At 50.5% G+C, this 16727-nt stretch overlaps 8 protein-coding genes across 8 annotated transcripts; 6 read left to right on the top strand and 2 right to left on the bottom strand.

Moving 5' to 3' along the window:
• Positions 1-445: 445 nt before the first annotated feature.
• On the top strand, positions 446-1396 carry PMZ80_004890 (uncharacterized protein; the record flags this gene model as incomplete). The annotated part of the gene is made up of 1 exon (XM_064873313.1): positions 446-1396. One exon carries the CDS (start codon positions 446-448, stop codon positions 1394-1396), a length of 951 nt encoding a protein of 316 aa, XP_064730417.1.
• Positions 1397-2132: 736 nt separating this feature from the next.
• Positions 2133-3080, bottom strand: PMZ80_004889 (uncharacterized protein; the record flags this gene model as incomplete). The annotated part of the gene is made up of 1 exon (XM_064873312.1): positions 2133-3080. The coding sequence occupies one exon, from the start codon at positions 3078-3080 to the stop codon at positions 2133-2135; it is 948 nt and encodes a 315-aa protein (XP_064730416.1).
• A 1921-nt stretch (positions 3081-5001) lies between these two features.
• On the bottom strand, positions 5002-6048 carry PMZ80_004888 (uncharacterized protein; the record flags this gene model as incomplete). Its single annotated transcript, XM_064873311.1, has 2 exons — positions 5002-5621; positions 5697-6048. The coding sequence occupies 2 exons, from the start codon at positions 6046-6048 to the stop codon at positions 5002-5004; spliced, it is 972 nt and encodes a 323-aa protein (XP_064730415.1).
• Positions 6049-6925: 877 nt separating this feature from the next.
• Positions 6926-8047, top strand: PMU1_2 (putative phosphoglycerate mutase pmu1; the record flags this gene model as incomplete). The annotated part of the gene is made up of 1 exon (XM_064873310.1): positions 6926-8047. One exon carries the CDS (start codon positions 6926-6928, stop codon positions 8045-8047), a length of 1122 nt encoding a protein of 373 aa, XP_064730414.1.
• Positions 8048-9409: 1362 nt separating this feature from the next.
• Positions 9410-9886, top strand: PMZ80_004886 (uncharacterized protein; the record flags this gene model as incomplete). Its single annotated transcript, XM_064873309.1, has 1 exon — positions 9410-9886. The coding sequence occupies one exon, from the start codon at positions 9410-9412 to the stop codon at positions 9884-9886; it is 477 nt and encodes a 158-aa protein (XP_064730413.1).
• Positions 9887-11507: 1621 nt separating this feature from the next.
• On the top strand, positions 11508-13390 carry PMZ80_004885 (uncharacterized protein; the record flags this gene model as incomplete). The annotated part of the gene is made up of 2 exons (XM_064873308.1): positions 11508-11869; positions 11914-13390. 2 exons carry the CDS (start codon positions 11508-11510, stop codon positions 13388-13390), a joined length of 1839 nt encoding a protein of 612 aa, XP_064730412.1.
• A 393-nt stretch (positions 13391-13783) lies between these two features.
• On the top strand, positions 13784-15119 carry PMZ80_004884 (uncharacterized protein; the record flags this gene model as incomplete). The annotated part of the gene is made up of 2 exons (XM_064873307.1): positions 13784-14582; positions 14626-15119. The coding sequence occupies 2 exons, from the start codon at positions 13784-13786 to the stop codon at positions 15117-15119; spliced, it is 1293 nt and encodes a 430-aa protein (XP_064730411.1).
• A 738-nt stretch (positions 15120-15857) lies between these two features.
• On the top strand, positions 15858-16636 carry PMZ80_004883 (uncharacterized protein; the record flags this gene model as incomplete). Its single annotated transcript, XM_064873306.1, has 4 exons — positions 15858-15897; positions 15956-16075; positions 16125-16187; positions 16245-16636. 4 exons carry the CDS (start codon positions 15858-15860, stop codon positions 16634-16636), a joined length of 615 nt encoding a protein of 204 aa, XP_064730410.1.
• Positions 16637-16727: the final 91 nt, after the last annotated feature.

The following is a 16727-nucleotide window of genomic DNA, read 5'->3' as shown; positions in this document are numbered from 1 at the left end:
GCCGTCGTTTCGTCGGAGAATCAGTTATCGCAGGAAGCTCCTCAGGAGTATTTGTTGTCTTGCCTGCTTGATCGTCGCTCGCTCCAGCCCACAAAGGCTGTTCATCAACACGACAATCGAGGGTCTTGGTATTCCACTCATTATGCCTGCCGCTGCTATGGTACGAACCTTGGAAGAACTAGTTATTCAACATGCGCCGAACAAGTCAGGCCGCATAGTAGTCATATGCGATGGGTAAACTATTCAGCATCGACGATTTGTGCTTGCTCCAAGGGGCTGGTAAGTAGGTAGGTATTTATCAAAATGATCGTTGTTCGCGCCGCGTCAATTCGTATCAACGCTATTGTCTCATTGCTTCAACTGACTGAGCCTCACCTTTTTCGTGGGCAGCTAACAGATACCGCCTCGCAATCTCGGCAGCTTCATCACCCACAATCTCGACAAGATGGGCTCTATTGCCAAGAGCGAAAAGAGCGAGGAAGAGATCCAGCAAATCCTTGATGGCTATGCTAGGGGTCTCAAAATGTCAGCAAGAGCTCCGATATTGCATAGCCCGAGTGAGGCAGGTCTGAAATATGAAGAAGTCTTCTTCCCATCCTACGATGGCGTGCCCCTGGAAGGCTGGTTCATCCCCTGTCCGAACTCAACGAAGCTTATCATCTGCAACCATCCCTCAGGCTTCACACGCGCAGGCCACCCATCACATCTCGAGCCATGGCGATCAATCTTCGCAGCCACGGGCAATACCATTGAGGTCAACTTCATACCCGACTACAAGATTCTTCACGATGCTGGCTACAACGTTCTGACATACGACCTCCGCAATTTCGGTCAAAGCGGTCCGGCGAATTCAGGAATATTGAGCGGAGGGAAGTACGAGGCCCGCGACGTCATTGGCAGTATTATCTACGCTCGCGCTCGACCTGACACCAAAGACATGAGTATCAGCCTGTTCAGCCGCTGTCTTGGCTTCACTGCGTCTCTTTGGGCTATGGATTTGTTCCCACAGTACTTCAAGGATGGCAACGTGCGTTGTTTGGCTGGACCGCAGCCCATCTCTGCCATTAGTGCCATGCAACGCAACTTCGAGCGTGATGGCGTGCCTGCTGAGAAGATGGATCAGGTTGATAAGGTCTGTCGGATGACCACGAACTTTGGTATCCATGAGCTGGGCCCGAGACAGCCAGCGAAGAGTGCGAGCGTGCCGACTTTCGTGTATCAGGTGAAGGACGATGTGACGACAAAGCCGGAAGACGTGCAGATTGTATTCGATAATATGCCGGTTTCGGAGAAGAAGCTATATTGGATTGAGGGATCTACAAGACGATGGGACGGGTATCTGTTCTTCCAGAAGGAGCCGCAGATGGTGCTGGAGTGGTTCGAGAATTTTATGTAGCTGATCGTTGGCCTGATTCCTACTATTGTGACCACGACCCATTGTTCTCCCATTGTCCCAGGGGTGGGTGGGATTGTATCGATATGATACAGGCGCCAGACAGGGCATCACACGTGCAAGAGAAGGACAGAAAAGGGCAACAATACTGCCGACCAAATGAGTGAAGATACAGGACAAGGAGGACTGCTGTCAAAATAATTAATAGTTGCCTGCCTTGCTTTACCGTAGATTGCATGCTCTACGGGCCGTAGGGCTAAAAGCTGCCTACTGTGTCAAAATTCTAGCGCATCGTAGCCAAATTCTGGAATGATCGTCTGAAAGCTTCTTGCAATGCTTTTGACAAGAACAAGATCGTGGAGGCACCTTTGAGGGATGCATTGGACTACGGCCGCGCTCTAAGAACGTGGTATCATCGGTGAGCTCCTTGTACACACGTCGATATCGGAACGACACATTTTTAACGATTTCCACCTCCAATCTGTGCGTTTTTAGCCATCGATAGGAACGAAGATTTTTTGGCTTGTTTGATTAACCTGTTAAGCGCTGCATAAAATGTAAGGGAAACGTCAAGTTCATGTCTGTATCACAGTCACCTCAAAGAAAAAGTGGTTGGGGATAAACGATTCGTTTCGTTGGCGCTCTCTGAAGGAGGAGGGAGTTCACCGACTCATCTATCCTTATTTGACCCTACAATCATAATGATGAGGACAGTGCTCCTTCTTCAGCATCATAATTGCTATGTCTCTGTATCATCGGAAGACATTCTTCTTCCGGCACGATCGTAGACCCACTCATCTGCATCGCCGAATCGTTCAGGTACCAACCCATGACTTCCTGGGTCCCTCATACCAGCCTCCAATTGTTTCTGAAATGCCACCTGCCTCAGTCTATGAGATTCGCGAGGTGTCAACGCGAGATACAATTCCACCCCGACCAAGTGCAGAAGGATAGCCAGCCACAAGCTCGAGCCGAACGTCAATCTGAAAGCCGCGCCTGTACCTTCCGTCTTATCTCCCAAGATGTTCGCCTGAACGGCAACTTTGTTGTCAGGTATCATCGATCCTGAACCCAATGATGCATTAATCGGGTCGATGAAGCAGGCTGGGTAATTCCGACGCATGTATTGGGTAGTGTTGCTGATTTCATCACGTACAATGAATGAGATCTCGTCGCAGCTCATAACCACGAAGTAAGACCTGATAGTAGAAGTGATCATCGCCGAAATGATCATCAGTATCCTGTCAGAGATAATCGTGCCAAGGTAGAACATAGTCCGAAGCATCCACGCTCGATGCTGATCGACCTGCAGCCGCTTGATGTTGATATAGCCCATCACGATGCCAACGGTGGTGAGCACAACAAGCGCACCCGCTGCCGTCTGGATCGACATGTCACCACCGAAAGAGCGTCGTACAATCATCAAAGCGCCCACATTGGACAGAATTATCAACGTGATAACAACATATCCGTTGATGCGGTGGAAAAGGAGGAAATTGTGTCGTATCGCCGGAACGAATTGCCAAACCATAAGAAAGCCTGCAGGCAAGCAACAAGAGAGGTGCAGTGTGATGCCTATGCGGTAATGCCCCCCTCGGTACCAGTACCATTCTCCTGGCGCTGCTCCTTTGGCGTATGTGCCTGAGATGTCCAGGTATTCGAAGCGCGCGAGGACAAACCCGAGCATTGCGCCGGCGAAGACTATGACTAAGACATAGTCGTGTTAGCCCGGTTGGTTCCTCACAACACAAAATCAAGGATGTAGAGGACTCACAAAGCGGCAGATTGTAGCTCTTCTCGAACCCCAAGAAGTTGCAAATCTTCCTGATGAAAGTCACCTTGCCTTCCTTCGGTGTCGTGTCGTTCTGAAGTATCTTCATCTTTGCCATAGCGTGGTGCTTTTCCTTCCGACGCAGCTGCCGTTACAAGCAAGCCAGAAATGCTAGGAGCTCGGAAGGTGTTGAGCAGATTCGAAGCGGAATTTTTAACAATGTGATATGTTGTTCATATGTACGACACGCTCCATTACAGCGTTCAAACCTGGCGAGTCGTTCTTTTAACGCGTAGCAGAACCACTGCTCTGCCATGCTTCAACTTCATACTGCAGTGGTTTTAGTGGAGAAGGTCCATCTTTGAGCCGCATATTCTGTCATTATCAGACAGACTTGTTCATAGCCACATGATCGCCGTGAAGCGACAATACAGGTGGAAACTGTGCCTTGGAACGCGGAGGTCCTTATTGTTTTACAGTCGCCCATGATCTCAGGTGGTGTACCAATGCTACCCCTGGCGGAAGAGCGCAGCACGACTAGTGGCCAATCAGGGTATGGCGTAAAACCTTCCTATTACGGTTAGCGCGATCGAGGTGCTGCTGGCCGGGTGACGAAGATCTTGGACCTGCGGCTCACGTGCGGGGCACAATTCAATAGAAACTCCGGGCCGCCTAAACAGAAACTCCGTAAGCGCCTGCGTCGAGGCAAGGTTTGCTGTGGAAGCATGGTTAATCCTCGACACTCGTCGTGCCATGCACCTGCCGGTCATACCGAATGGTCACGGAGGGCCACTTCGTCAAGCACAATTGCGGCCGCTGGAAGCACAAACGTAGGCAGTTGAGCGGCCAGGCCTCTCTGTATCGATATGATTGGCAGGTGCCGTAGTCACCACATGCGTCGCTCGTTGGTGCTTCAAGATGTATGCGGTCTGCCGTACTGGATACGACGAGGATGGAACCAGCTTTATTCCAGGCATTAGTTGGAGGTTGATATGCCTAGAAGCTCGACTAGGCTTAACCTGGTGCCAATCAATGCTTATAGCACGCCTACCTATAATCAGGAGTGAGACGCGTTCTGTCTCGTCGTTCCCAACAGCTTCCAGCCTGGATAGCACAGCTTTAATAAAGCGCTGGTACAGTCGCGCACACGTCATAATAATTGGCTCTGGAAGTATTGACTGGGGTGTCTGGTTGCAGGCTCAGCAAGGCTTAGCAGATCAAGCTCCAGGGACAAGCTTTGCATATTTGAAGCCGACCAGGCATGAATTAGGCATTGGTGGGTCGCTTTAGAAGCTTGAAATCAGGGCGTGGCACAGAATTTGCAGAAATCCGACCTACGTATCACTTTTGTCATCAGTTGACGGCCCTGTGCGAAGTAGCTATTTATCGAGCATGAGGTGGGCAAGCATGACTGCAATTCAGAAATCGTTAACTGAGATTGGGACAGCTGACGTGCATATGGTAAGTATTAACCATGGCTGCATTATAGCATCTAATTATGTCGTTTCTCATGAACACTTTTCTCAACCGAAAAGTCGTACAGCAGGTCAGACTTAATCGAGACATCAGTTGTGTTGGTGTCCTACCATTCCCACCAGTCTGCTGCGCCTGGGTGCCGAGTTGCAACCCCAAACCTTCACCCTTTCGGGTAAAGGTGCCCTCCTCAGATCTAGCAAAGTCCACCACATTGCATTTAGCCCATGCGTTTCTGATCGAAGCGTCTGTCTGGCTAAACAGCAGTCTCGAAATTACATGGATGGAGTTCAAACTTTGCAAGCCCCATGCTGCATCACGACATCGTAAAGCCAGCTCAGATATCGTGTGTCCACATCGCGTCTTACGATGCATTTGAACCATCCACATCCTCTATCTTCTCCCCTGCCATCATAGCCTTCTGACTCGAAGAACCATCTCTTCCATGTTTCTTGAAAGCAAGGCCCGGATGAGCTCCAACCAAAGCAAAAGCAGCCACCACGATCATGACGGACTCAAGACCAATGAAAAGGCCTTCGTCCCGAAGACTCTCACTATCTCGAGAGTACCCATTGCCCAGCTCGTAGACTCGGTAGCAGCATCGAATAAAGATCAGCAACACTGCCAGTGTCAAGAAGCCGACAAAGGATTTGAAGGCTGTTGGGAGATGCGTGTTCCTCCAAGATTGTCGTGATCGGAATGCATAATCCGCACAAACGAGCATGAAAGCTGCCAGCGTGGCTACCTGGAATGCTAGACCAGCGAGTGCGATGTTGACACCCATGCCTGAGTTGCCGGTTGCATCTGAGGACAGGCCTCCGCCAGCGGATTGAAGGGCCAGGGATACGATGTCGCAGGAGATGAAGACCCAATAGATCAAGCGTGGATTGAAACGGGCTTTACTAGGATCGATGTAGTTGATGATCTTGTAAATCATCACATAGATGGCGGCGCAGAAGAAGACCGGACCGATGGTGATTGTAACTGTGGTGGACACCGTGTTAGAATCGTGCATGACCATTAAAAGTGAGGAACAAAAAGGAGTATTCGTAGACTTACCAATTTGCATAACGAAACTAGACCCATTCCATGGATTTTGGTTATACATTATCCTAGCAACATATCCAAGAATCTCATCAAGGCAGCCAAGGAACATGACAGTCATAAATCCCCATGTTTTGTACCGTATACCCATGGCAAGTTGTATAATTGCGCAGATACCGTAAAGAGCGATGAGGACTGCGGAGCCTGGCAGAGTAGGTCGATAGCCGTAGATACTCTGGTCGAGAGGGCATACGCTGAGAGTGCAGTTGGCGTCGACCTTGCCGCCTGTTGTAGAGTATGTTGTGCCATCAGGGTAGACGACGTAGGGCAAGCCCCCTATGTCGGTGACATTGTAGCCGGAAGGCATAGTGTAGTGCTGGTGATTTTTACTTGACCCTGGAGTCGGAACAAGAGGAGCTGAATAGAAGGGACGATGGGTTTGCTTGAAACATTGTCAAGCACAAAGCACGGACTGAAAGACGCGTACTTGTACATTCAAAGCATCAACACGAAACTGGCTGAACGTGTCGTGGAGGCTCAACACTTCTGACATCATGAATCAATCGATAGACGCGGACTTACTAGGATGGACTCTGCTCTGTCTTATCATTAGGCCGAAGGGATAGTATCACTATATGAACGGTGAAACAAATCAGTCGAGTATAGTGTACGGCACGTAGATCACTTCGTGTCATCGCAACTTGAAGCCAAGATTATCGGGAAAATCACGGACACTGATTGGCGGCGCTGAATGGTCCAGATCAGGCTAGCCTTCCCGTCTTCACTCGACCAGTCAAAAAGTCTGTGGACACAACGCCGGAGAAAGCAAAACTGCGTGCAAGTTCCAAGTTGCCTTTATTTCACACGTGGCCCATTTCTTTGCAGATGGACATGAGCGCGGCAATATTGGCGGCGTGTTGACGGTTATCCTCTACAGCGATCCTGCAAAGGCTCAAGGGTGGCTCGAGAAGACCAATAGCGTAGTACGCTACCAGACTGGCTTACTAGTGCGCCGTATAGTTCCTACCCGTCCGCGCAATTCAACTCTGAAAGTATGAACCAAGTGACGTCCACTCAGACAAAATACCTAAGGTAGGTATCTTAGACTCCAGCGAAGATGAGTGTAATCAAAGCTGTCAATGGTTGATCTCAACCACAATCATGTGCATATGAAGTGGTTACATGTCCGGACAGTAGTTCCTATTCTCCTGTTCCTTACCGTTGCTCTCGTCTTCCTGTTCACCATGGCTGAATCCGGCTCGCAGCAGGCCGTACTACCAATCACGTCGGACAGTATGCAGCAGGTCAAAGACGTCCACTTCACATTCACAGCACCATCCTCCTACTTCCTCCCCTCCGTTGAGTCCACAAACCCCGCAACCTTCGACCCAACAACCACAAACTTCGGGCTGATCTCTCGATCCTACGACTCCGACTCCTCCCTCGGCCGCGGCCATAATGACGACCCACCACCGACCGACTGGCAGCGCTTTGCGCACCACATCTCGGCCTTGAACGATCACGCGCCGCCCAACACATCCTACCACATCTTCTACCTCGCCCGCCACGGCCAGGGCTACCACAACCTCGCGGAAGCATACTACGGTACACAGCCGTGGGACTGCTACTGGGCGCAGTTAGATGGAGACCCAGAGAGTAATATCACATGGGCGGATGCGTATTTATCGAAGCTGGGGGAGCGGCAGGCGGGCGAACAGAGTCGATTCTGGAGGACGCAATTGGCGGAGGCGAGGATGCCGGTTCCGAGTTCTTGGTTTGTGAGTCCGATGGAGAGGGCGTGTAGGACTGCGCAAATCACGTTTGAGTCGTTGGCGCGGGAGGGCAAGCTGGACAAGGAGTGGAAGCCGATAGTGAAAGAACTGCTGAGAGAGACGAATGGGGTGCATACTTGCGATCGGCGGAGTAGAAGGAGTGTTATTGCGGAGAGGTATCCTAGATATCAGATTGAGGAAGGCTTTAGCGAGGAAGATGAGCTATGGGATCCAGTGTTTAGGGAGACGGAGGAGGCGCATACGTATCGAGCCGCTTTGTTGCTTGATGATGTACTTGGGCAAGCACGATCAAAGGGAGGAAAGGGAAGTTATGTCAGTCTTACCGCGCATGGTGGTATGATTAATGCTATTTTGAGGGCTGTTGGACATAGGCAGTTTCAGGTTAAGGTTGGATCTGTTATTGCCGTGTTGGTTAAGGCTGAGGCACGAGGGGGCAGAGGAGCGCATCGAGACTTTGAGAAGGGCAAGACGAAGCCGGGTTGTGTTGATGATCCGTTGAAGGCTGGTCTGCCCGGCTACAATGGGTTCAAGGACTACGTGGACAAAGTTGAGGCGAGTGTCAAGGATGGATGAAGAGAGCTGGAAGCTTCAAACACGCACGACGCTCACAACGAGAACCGCCCAACGTGAATACAGCGCGTTGCATACTGGAACCATACGGCCTTCACAAAGAGTCTAAGACTGGCAAAGCTGAGCAGCGGCGCTGTGTCGACGGACAGTGCGCGTACCAAACACATTCTGCTGAAGACGTTCGCATCGCGATCTCGAGATTATCGGCTCAGCAGCGCAAGCTTTCGCGACTCGGAAGCTCCAGGGCCACCACCGTTCCGAATTTGCTCTATGCAGCGTCCAGTCTTCGAAACCCCGAGAAAACACACCTCAAACCAGACGGCGTCACCTTCTCCTGAAGCATGCCGAACTCTTACCAGCAAGTGAAAGTCGGTGCATTCGAAAGGATCCCGAAGCTAGTAGAGCGTCTGGCAACTGGTCAAAGGATCCCGACTCACTAATGAGCCGCCTATGGGAAGGGCCAATGGAAGAGCTGTCGCGGCTTTGTGCCATTCAACAGAAGAATATTGGCACGCCGATAATAGTTGGAAAGCACAATGCCACCGAAGAGGACATTGTGCTCGCTAAGTTTAACCACTGTTGTATTCCATTGAACCGCTGCGTTGGACATACGGTTTCCGCTTCGAGAAGCGTGGGTTAACAGAAACTTGACGGAGAACCCCTTGCCTCACGCAAGCGTTCCGATTATGCACAGTCAAAGCGACGTTAAGTCACACGTCCTGCAGATAAGCTTCACATATTCCAACACAGCACAGCGAAGCTTGCGGGCAGTATGCCAATACCTATCAAGCAAGTCTCATCACCTCTACAACCTTCACCAACAAATATACCGGCACTGCTTGGTGGCAAACTTGACGATTGACTCTCGAACAAGCTGCTTCGGGCTTGATCACAAGCATAGTTGTCTTTGCCAACACCGGCTTTCACATAGATCTAAAACAGCTCCGCAGCAGCATTCTACAGGCAGCGACTATACAGTATAATGGCGTCGGTCTACCGGCTCAAGCTCTGCTTGAAAGCTTAAGGCAAAATAAGCTAAAGCACTAATGCAGCCCCTTCCGCTCTTCCACATCATCTTATTGGGTTTGGTCTCGCCAAAGCCCACTGATCTTCGATAATCGATCGCAGGTGACGTCTTCATCCTTGCTGTATCAGATTCAAGCTCACATCATTACTCGCTTTTCACCCTGGTCCTTACAGATACACCTATCGGCACATCGCGCGATTACAGAGGGAACACCTCATAGCAGCAACGATACCAGCATTCGCATCTAACACCCCAAGTCAAAGAAGACAAGTAAACACAAGCACATCTTCGCTAAGCAGCAACACACTACCAACCAGTCTTACACCAACATCTTCAAAATGAGAGTTACGGCTCCAACTATCCTCACCTTCCTCACTCTCGCCTCCCACACCCATGCCCAAGGCCGCCTCTCCCAAGCCCCATCAACGAATCTCGGCAGCACTGCCTCCTCCGGCGTCGTCACCTCCGTAACAGCCTCCATCGAGTCCCCTGCCTCGAGCGCCGCAAGTTCGATCCTCTCATCCGCCGAGTCCTCAGTCTCGTCCGTGAGTTCACAGCTGGAGACACTCAGTGGTACAAGAACCGGTTCGGATACATCGTCCATACAAGCAAGTCTTACGTCTGCGCTGGCCAGTGCGAGCTCGCAAGCAAGCTCGGTGGCCAGTCAGGGTAGCGCGAGCGCGAGTAGCGTTGCGAGTGGTGCTACTGCGGCTGCGAGTAGTAGTGGGGGTGCTGTGCTGATAGGACAGCCGAAGGATTTGCCGACGCGGTTGGTGGCGGGTTTTGGAGCTGTGGGACTCGCTGTCATGCTTTAGATTTGCATCAAGGATTGTCGTTTCCGGAGGGTAAAGGCTAGAACGGAGAAGCCGGCGGAGGAGTTTGACTTGGGTGAGAGGCTTGCACGGGTTGGTAGTGCGTGGTTGTTTCATTGATGGGAATGAGGAGTGAGCTCAATGGCTTCTTGACTGGTGGCTAAAGGTAATAGGATGTGAGATGTACACATGGAGACAATAGATCGTCAATTCACTTCAGAGCTGGACTTGGTTGTGCGATGATTGACCTTGCAAGTCTCGTGATGCCACACCTCCAGCGGACTCCTCGTTAGCAGCACATCTGCAGTACAACGCCCAAAGACTGGTAGCCTGTGTCGGATCTCGAACGAAATCGCTCTCGCAGCCTTCGCGATTTCATGATGCGGTCCAAGTGGTCCGTGGTACATAATACCTTGGTTTTTCTCCTGCACTCTGCTTCTCCAATGCCCACACCCGACATCAGCCGTTCATATTATTGGAAACAACATCACTGCCCGAGCAGCCAAGTCTTTGACATGATCTCGGCGTTGAGAGCAGTATGCTTCATCTCCAGAATGCGTACTTAAGAGCCGTACCTGCAGGCTCCGGATTACGACTTTCGGAGAGGTCGTAAAATATCAAAAGTAAAGGAGACGGAAACATAGCGGCCTGCGTTGCCGCTGTATGGCGGACTAAAGTGGTCGAGCCGTCCCCTCGAAGTCGAAGGCTCGATCACACCAGATCATGTGATTGCGTTAAGTGGCTGCAGCATGGTTAGCGGCGATCTTACGAGATTGCGACATAAAGTCTATCATAACTCCCGCTTGGCTGATCATGACTCGCACTCTCTGAGGCGGCTCTCGAAATGCTTCGTTAGCGAGGTTGACGGAGGTCCTCGACATGGCACTACTGCTATGAACACTCAACATCAAGAGTAGTATTCCCACGTATATACACAAAACTTCTAAGAATTGACACTGATAAACGATTCATCATCCCTGTTCTGGTGGCTGATCTTTGTCTCGAGATGTAATCTCCGAGCCGTGCGGCGAGTGGAACATCTTGCTCTCGCTCTTAAGCGATCCGACGGCCGGAAGAAAGAAGCCCGAGGTTTTCAATTGTGAATCTCTACAGGAATCTTTCGCAAGTGAAGCAGGAGCAGACCACCCTTAAACAGCAAACTCGCCAATTAAGACTGGTGTGGTGTGATCTTGTGCGCAGTCGAATCCCAAATTGAGCTTCTGTCACAGCACGTGAGCACTTCCGGCTTAGGAGGCCGTGGTTTCATTGGTTACGACAAGCACTTTAGTGCTCGGTTAATGCTTGCATTACACCACCACGCAGCAAGATCGGCTTCCCGCCGGCAGTGTTGAACATGATTTGGGTAAGCGCGATGCTGAGTGCGGCTAATCTCTCACCTCCGCACCTGATAAGCAATTCTTGAAAAACAGCTTCGACCAATTTCGACTCGACTCTTCATCAAGTGGCCAGCGTTCTATTCTTTCTGTTGCTTTGCGTGCATGCGAGGATCGACCATCATTATGTTTCTGCTGTAAAGAGGATCCCTTGTCGAATTTCATTATTGTTAATGAGCGTTCTCGTTACTTGATTGAACTCTAATAATTCCGGACGGGTGGAGTGAAGGATGTCTTTGGCACAGCATGTTTCGAGTGTCGAAGGTGTCGATAGGGAAAGAGACGAAGACCTCGACGTTTCAAGTCTGGTTCTTACGAAGACATTGAGTCATAAGATAAGCTACGATGTGCTCCCGAATCATGCTCATCATGTCCCGGAGAAGCTGGACGGTGTTGGTGCATATGAGGTTTCCAACGTTCAACGGTTCTTCCAGGTCTTCATTGGGTGCATAACATGCTTTCTAGCTGCTGGTATCACGTTTGGATTCGCAGCACTGAAATCCGTGCTTGTGGAGGAGAGAGTGTACAGAGATTTATGTACCGAGGACGAGTTGCAGCGAGGTGTGAAGATATGCTACTTGCAAGATCAGAGGTAAGCTCAATCACAGTCCGATACATCAGGCTAACATGTATCAGGCTGAATCTCACCTTCATAATCGCTTCCGTCACAGCCAACATGGGTGCACTTGTTGTCGGTACAGTACTCGATCGGTACGGTCCGAAGATCTGCGGCTTCGTGAGCGCCGTCTCCCTAGTGATTGGCAGCCTTTGCATGGCATTCTCTGAGAGCCTGCCATTCGATGCTTATGTCGCTGCCAGTTTCTTCTTGGCCTTTGGAGGCATCTTCAACTTCGTCCCATCTTTCCATCTCTCCAATGCGTTCCCACAATATCAAGGACTCATCTTGGCCTTGATTACTGGAGCATTTGATGCTTCTGCCGCTGTCTTCCTTGGTTTCCGGTTGATCTACGAGTCGAGCAATGGCAAATTCGGGCTGAGAGGGCTATTCCTAACCTACCTCATTGTTCCGGTCTTCATCGTTGTCACGCAAGTGTTCATAATGCCCGATCGAAGCTATGAAACGCGAACAGAACTCAATGTGAAGCAGGAGTTGGCTGAAGACCCAACAGCCGATCTGCACGACTCAGACGACGAATTGGACAACGAGGCGGAGGTCTGGAAGATACGCGCAGATCGATCCATCAGGCGAAAGCGGTCCTTAGCAGAGATCAGATCTTTGCTTGGTACTCAGGAACAGCAGGAGAATTTTGAGAAGAAAGAAGAAGAGAAGAAGGTTGCTTCGGGTGTCTGGGGTGCACTTCATGGAACGCCAGCTTGGAGGCAGATCCAAACGCCATGGTTCATTCTAATCACGATGCTGACTGTGCTTCAGATGGCTCGTTTCAACTTCTTCATTGCTACGATCTGGACGCAGTATCGGTACATGCTGCAATCTCCGGCGCTAGCGACAAAAGTCAACGACTTTTTCGATTTGGCCTTGCCATTGGGCGGTGTTCTAACCGTTCCTTTTGTCGGATTGCTACTGGATAATGTCTCAACAGTAGTCATTCTGGCTTTGATCGTGCTCATGAGTACTGTCATTGGGGTTCTTGGCGCCATACCAACGGCTTGGGCAGCTTACGGCAACATCTGCTTGTTCGTCATCTTCCGGCCACTCTACTACAGCGCAATGTCCGATTATGCTGCCAAGGTCTTCGGTTTTGCTACGTTCGGCACTGTCTACGGCACCATCATTTGTCTCGCTGGCATCGGCATATTTTGTCAGTCAGGTCTGCAAGCATTGGTGCACACTATCTTCGAGGAAGACCCGGGTCCAATGAACTTGTGGCTTGCAGGAATTGGGCTCGTGCTCGGAATCAGTTTGGTGATGTATGTTGACATGAGAGGACGAGTCGTGATGCGGGAATTGGCAGAGGAGGACGAGAGGAGGAGTAATCGACCTGCAAGTAGAAGAGCGAGTTTGAGCAGCTTGAGTGGTCTTCCTGGCGAGCGGAGGCCGTTGTTACCCAATCGACTGTTATCAACTGTACAAGAGAGGGCTGAGTCAGAGGAGTCGGATGAGTCCAGGCGAGGATCTGTTGCCAGGGTATAGAACACGAATTCAATGACGCGACGACAAGCTGCTACATTGAACCAAGGCGTGTTCGAACCGGTTGGCACACGATCACATCCCTCTATGCATCACTAATTCGGTAGGTTGACTTATGCCCAGCAGAATCCTGGCTTATCGATTGCCTTCCACAATTTCAAACACGGGGATGTTTGCTTACTGCCAATTTGGGACTAGCAAGTGTGATAGGTCACAAATATGCTGCATACGGACAGGGACTAAGGTCAATAACACGGCAGGAGATTCTTGGCAGCACAATCCAGGCTACCATGGTGAAGGTCGGTGTCCACAATTTCAGCCTTGTCCACTGATTGTGCTCAAAACAGTCTTCAATCGACTTGATCAATTCTCTTTACTACGGAGCCAGACATCACAATGAGCACGTCTACACTTGGGGCTCGTCAGACAGCGAAGGTGAAAACTCTAGCAGAAGACAACTCTCAGACTGATAGACTCAACCCAGTTGAGGCAGACATCATCGCACGCATACGGAAATGTCTTGACCGCGCCAACCATCCGAACACACCCGAAGCTGAGGCCGAGACAGCTGTGCGCATGTCCAGCAGACTGCAGCAGCAGTATAATGTGACGCAAGCAGATCTCGTTGCTGCAGACGCCAATGCTGATGGTCCATCCACATTAAGCGGTCAATCTGCGGTCAGCGTAACTAATGCGAAGCCTGGGGCACGAATCATCATCGAGAACTGGGCGAGCACAGTCTCAGGGGCTGTGCAGACGTTCTTCGACTGCAAGGCGTACACCACTCGCCGCAAGAATTCCATTGAATGGATGTTTTACGGCATAGCAACGAATACTGTGGCTGCTGCAATGGCTTTCGAAATGGTGCATAATTTGGTTCAAGCTTGGTCAAGCCGACGTAAGGGTAACAAGAACAGCTACCGCCTTGGTGTGGCTCGTGGTCTACGAGATGCAGCGGACAAAGAGAAGGAAAATGAAGTCCGCCGGGTGCGAGAACAAACAGCTAGGAATTTGGCAGCGAGGGAGGCTGATGAGGAGACACAACGCCAGGCTGAAGTTGATCGATTGTCTAGGGGCGCCCTCTCGACCGACGCCCCTGACGCTACTATCAGCCCATCGCCAGAGCGCAATGTGACGGTCAAGATGGAAGTTGAGCCTGAAGCCACACTGAATTTCGAGTCCGAAGATGGCTTCGGTCACTCATCAATCCTATCCGAAGCAACACGAACAGCGCGAAGACGCCAACAGCACCACTGACAGTGACGATAATAGCGAGGAGGATTCTGATAGTTGTGGCACCAGTGAAGAAGAGGGCGCCGACAGCGACAGTGAGTTTGGGGACACATTCAAGCTACCCATTACCACTTTCGATGAGGATGAAGAGTTAGCAATAGACCTCGGCGCCGATTTCGAAGATGAGCTCAAACGCCACATGCCCAAACGAGAGCCTTCGTCTTCACCGTCGCTCTTCCCCAACGCAGCCACTGCCCCGGACGGCGAAAGTCAAAACAGCAAAGACAAGAGATCTGGCATGCTCTGGAGAGATGTGGGTGCCCTCGTCCTGTTCCGCGAGAATGCGTCCAAGATTGCAGACGACCACCTCAAGAAACAGAACATCACAATGTCGAAGGGGCGAAAGCGAACGAATAACATCAGAGACTGGGATGCTTATCGAGCTGGGCAGGAGGATTCTAAGAAGATCGATGTCAAGAGACGGAGGATTGAAGGATGAGTAAGCGTGGCCATGTGGATGCGATTGTGCTTGTCGAGTACAACATCAGGAATAAGAGGAGGTGTGAATACTGTATAGTCAAGCCGCGGTTATGCTTGTGTACGGACAAAGTTCAGACAATGTGGAATTAGTCGCGATGTTGGTTCGGAGCGTCATTGAGCGGTCACGTTCTATCACCGTCATGCAGAATTTGGAGCATGGACAAATGAATTGGCATGATGTAGGAGAACCAAGCTTCGAAACATTAAGAGGAGTACGGCATCATGGTACGCCAGGTACAATACCCTCTCCACCACTTTCTACCCACTTTCCTCTCGTTTTTTGCTTTTGCTTTCATTTCACCGCATCTACAAGCAGGAACACAGCAAGCGAACATCTCCCAATTATACAATCAGTTAAGATGACAACGCTAGCGGCAAAACGAGCTCTTCACCATTGCGTTTCCATACGGCTTCGGGGTACACGGCGCGACCTGAGTGCATTACTATACAAGCAGCGACAAAGATGGCGAAGTACCAGATCCGTGCATGGTGAAATGGGAACTCCGTGAGTCTGAGCGACTTTGTTAGAGTACAAGCTTTGCTGCTTGAGCCTGTGACCTGCTTGGATCATGCTGCCTCTCGAGCAAATCGCAAAGTGGCAGCAAGCAAATGTCGACAACAGTATATCTGAGCGTCCTGGTCAAGTTGCAAGTTGTTCTGACCTTGACCACAGTACTGAACAAGAACTTGGGTTGCAATGAGTGAAGACAACTCCTCAGCAGCCAGCGTTGCGAAGAGTGAGTGCTTTAGAGACACAAGATCAAATATATTGCCTTACTGACACTTTACCTACAGGGAACATCATCAATGATATCGTCAGTCACCTCCTAGACAACCCGGCGCATCTAAGTGATCAACATCATGAGCATCTCATCCCAGGCGCATATTTCAAGACCGTGACGATGCTTGATCCCGGTGAGCCTGATTCTCATCCCGCTCTGGTTGACACAACTAACCCAACTAGCACAAGGCAAGCTGATGGATCGAAGTGCACTCCTGCAAGCTCTTGACAGAGCTAAGCGAGATGGTACGTTTCCGGGCCCCGTCCAAAAACACCTTGTCTAACTGCGATCGCTTACACCAGGGTCCCCAAATACTCACCCAGCATGGCTAAGCCTGCTTGATATGATCGAACAGTTCCCAGACACTCTCTACGGAGCAATTTCAGCGACTCTTGGGCGGTACCGGGCCAACCTCAACGACTCGATTCTCCATACCAACACTTCAGCTTTCCCCCTTTTCGATTTATCGTTCAAAAATATGGTGACGAGAACTGCTTTCCAATGGACCTTAGAGACGGAGGCTCGATACAGGACCTTGAATGACGCCATCAGTACGACGTTCACACAAGGCAATTTGTGCATGCTTCTCGGCAAGTTAGAGAAGATGGCATTGGAGATGAGTACGACGAGCCCTCTGCAGCGAGGAGTGGTTTTCAACCCTGGTATGATCGGGCATGACTTGCAGGATGTGTAAGGTTATGAGGATGTCAGCGGTTTAGCCGAGATTGGGGTGCGATAACGTTGTTGATATTATTGATATTTCGTTTGTGTTGTTTTCATGGTAC

The sequence above is a fragment of the Knufia obscura genome (genome assembly GCF_036327395.1).
Source record: "Knufia obscura strain CCFEE 5817 isolate CBS 148926 chromosome Unknown scaffold_5, whole genome shotgun sequence".
Lineage (NCBI taxonomy): Eukaryota > Fungi > Ascomycota > Eurotiomycetes > Chaetothyriales > Trichomeriaceae > Knufia > Knufia obscura.
This window is presented reverse-complemented; position numbering and strand designations above follow the sequence as displayed.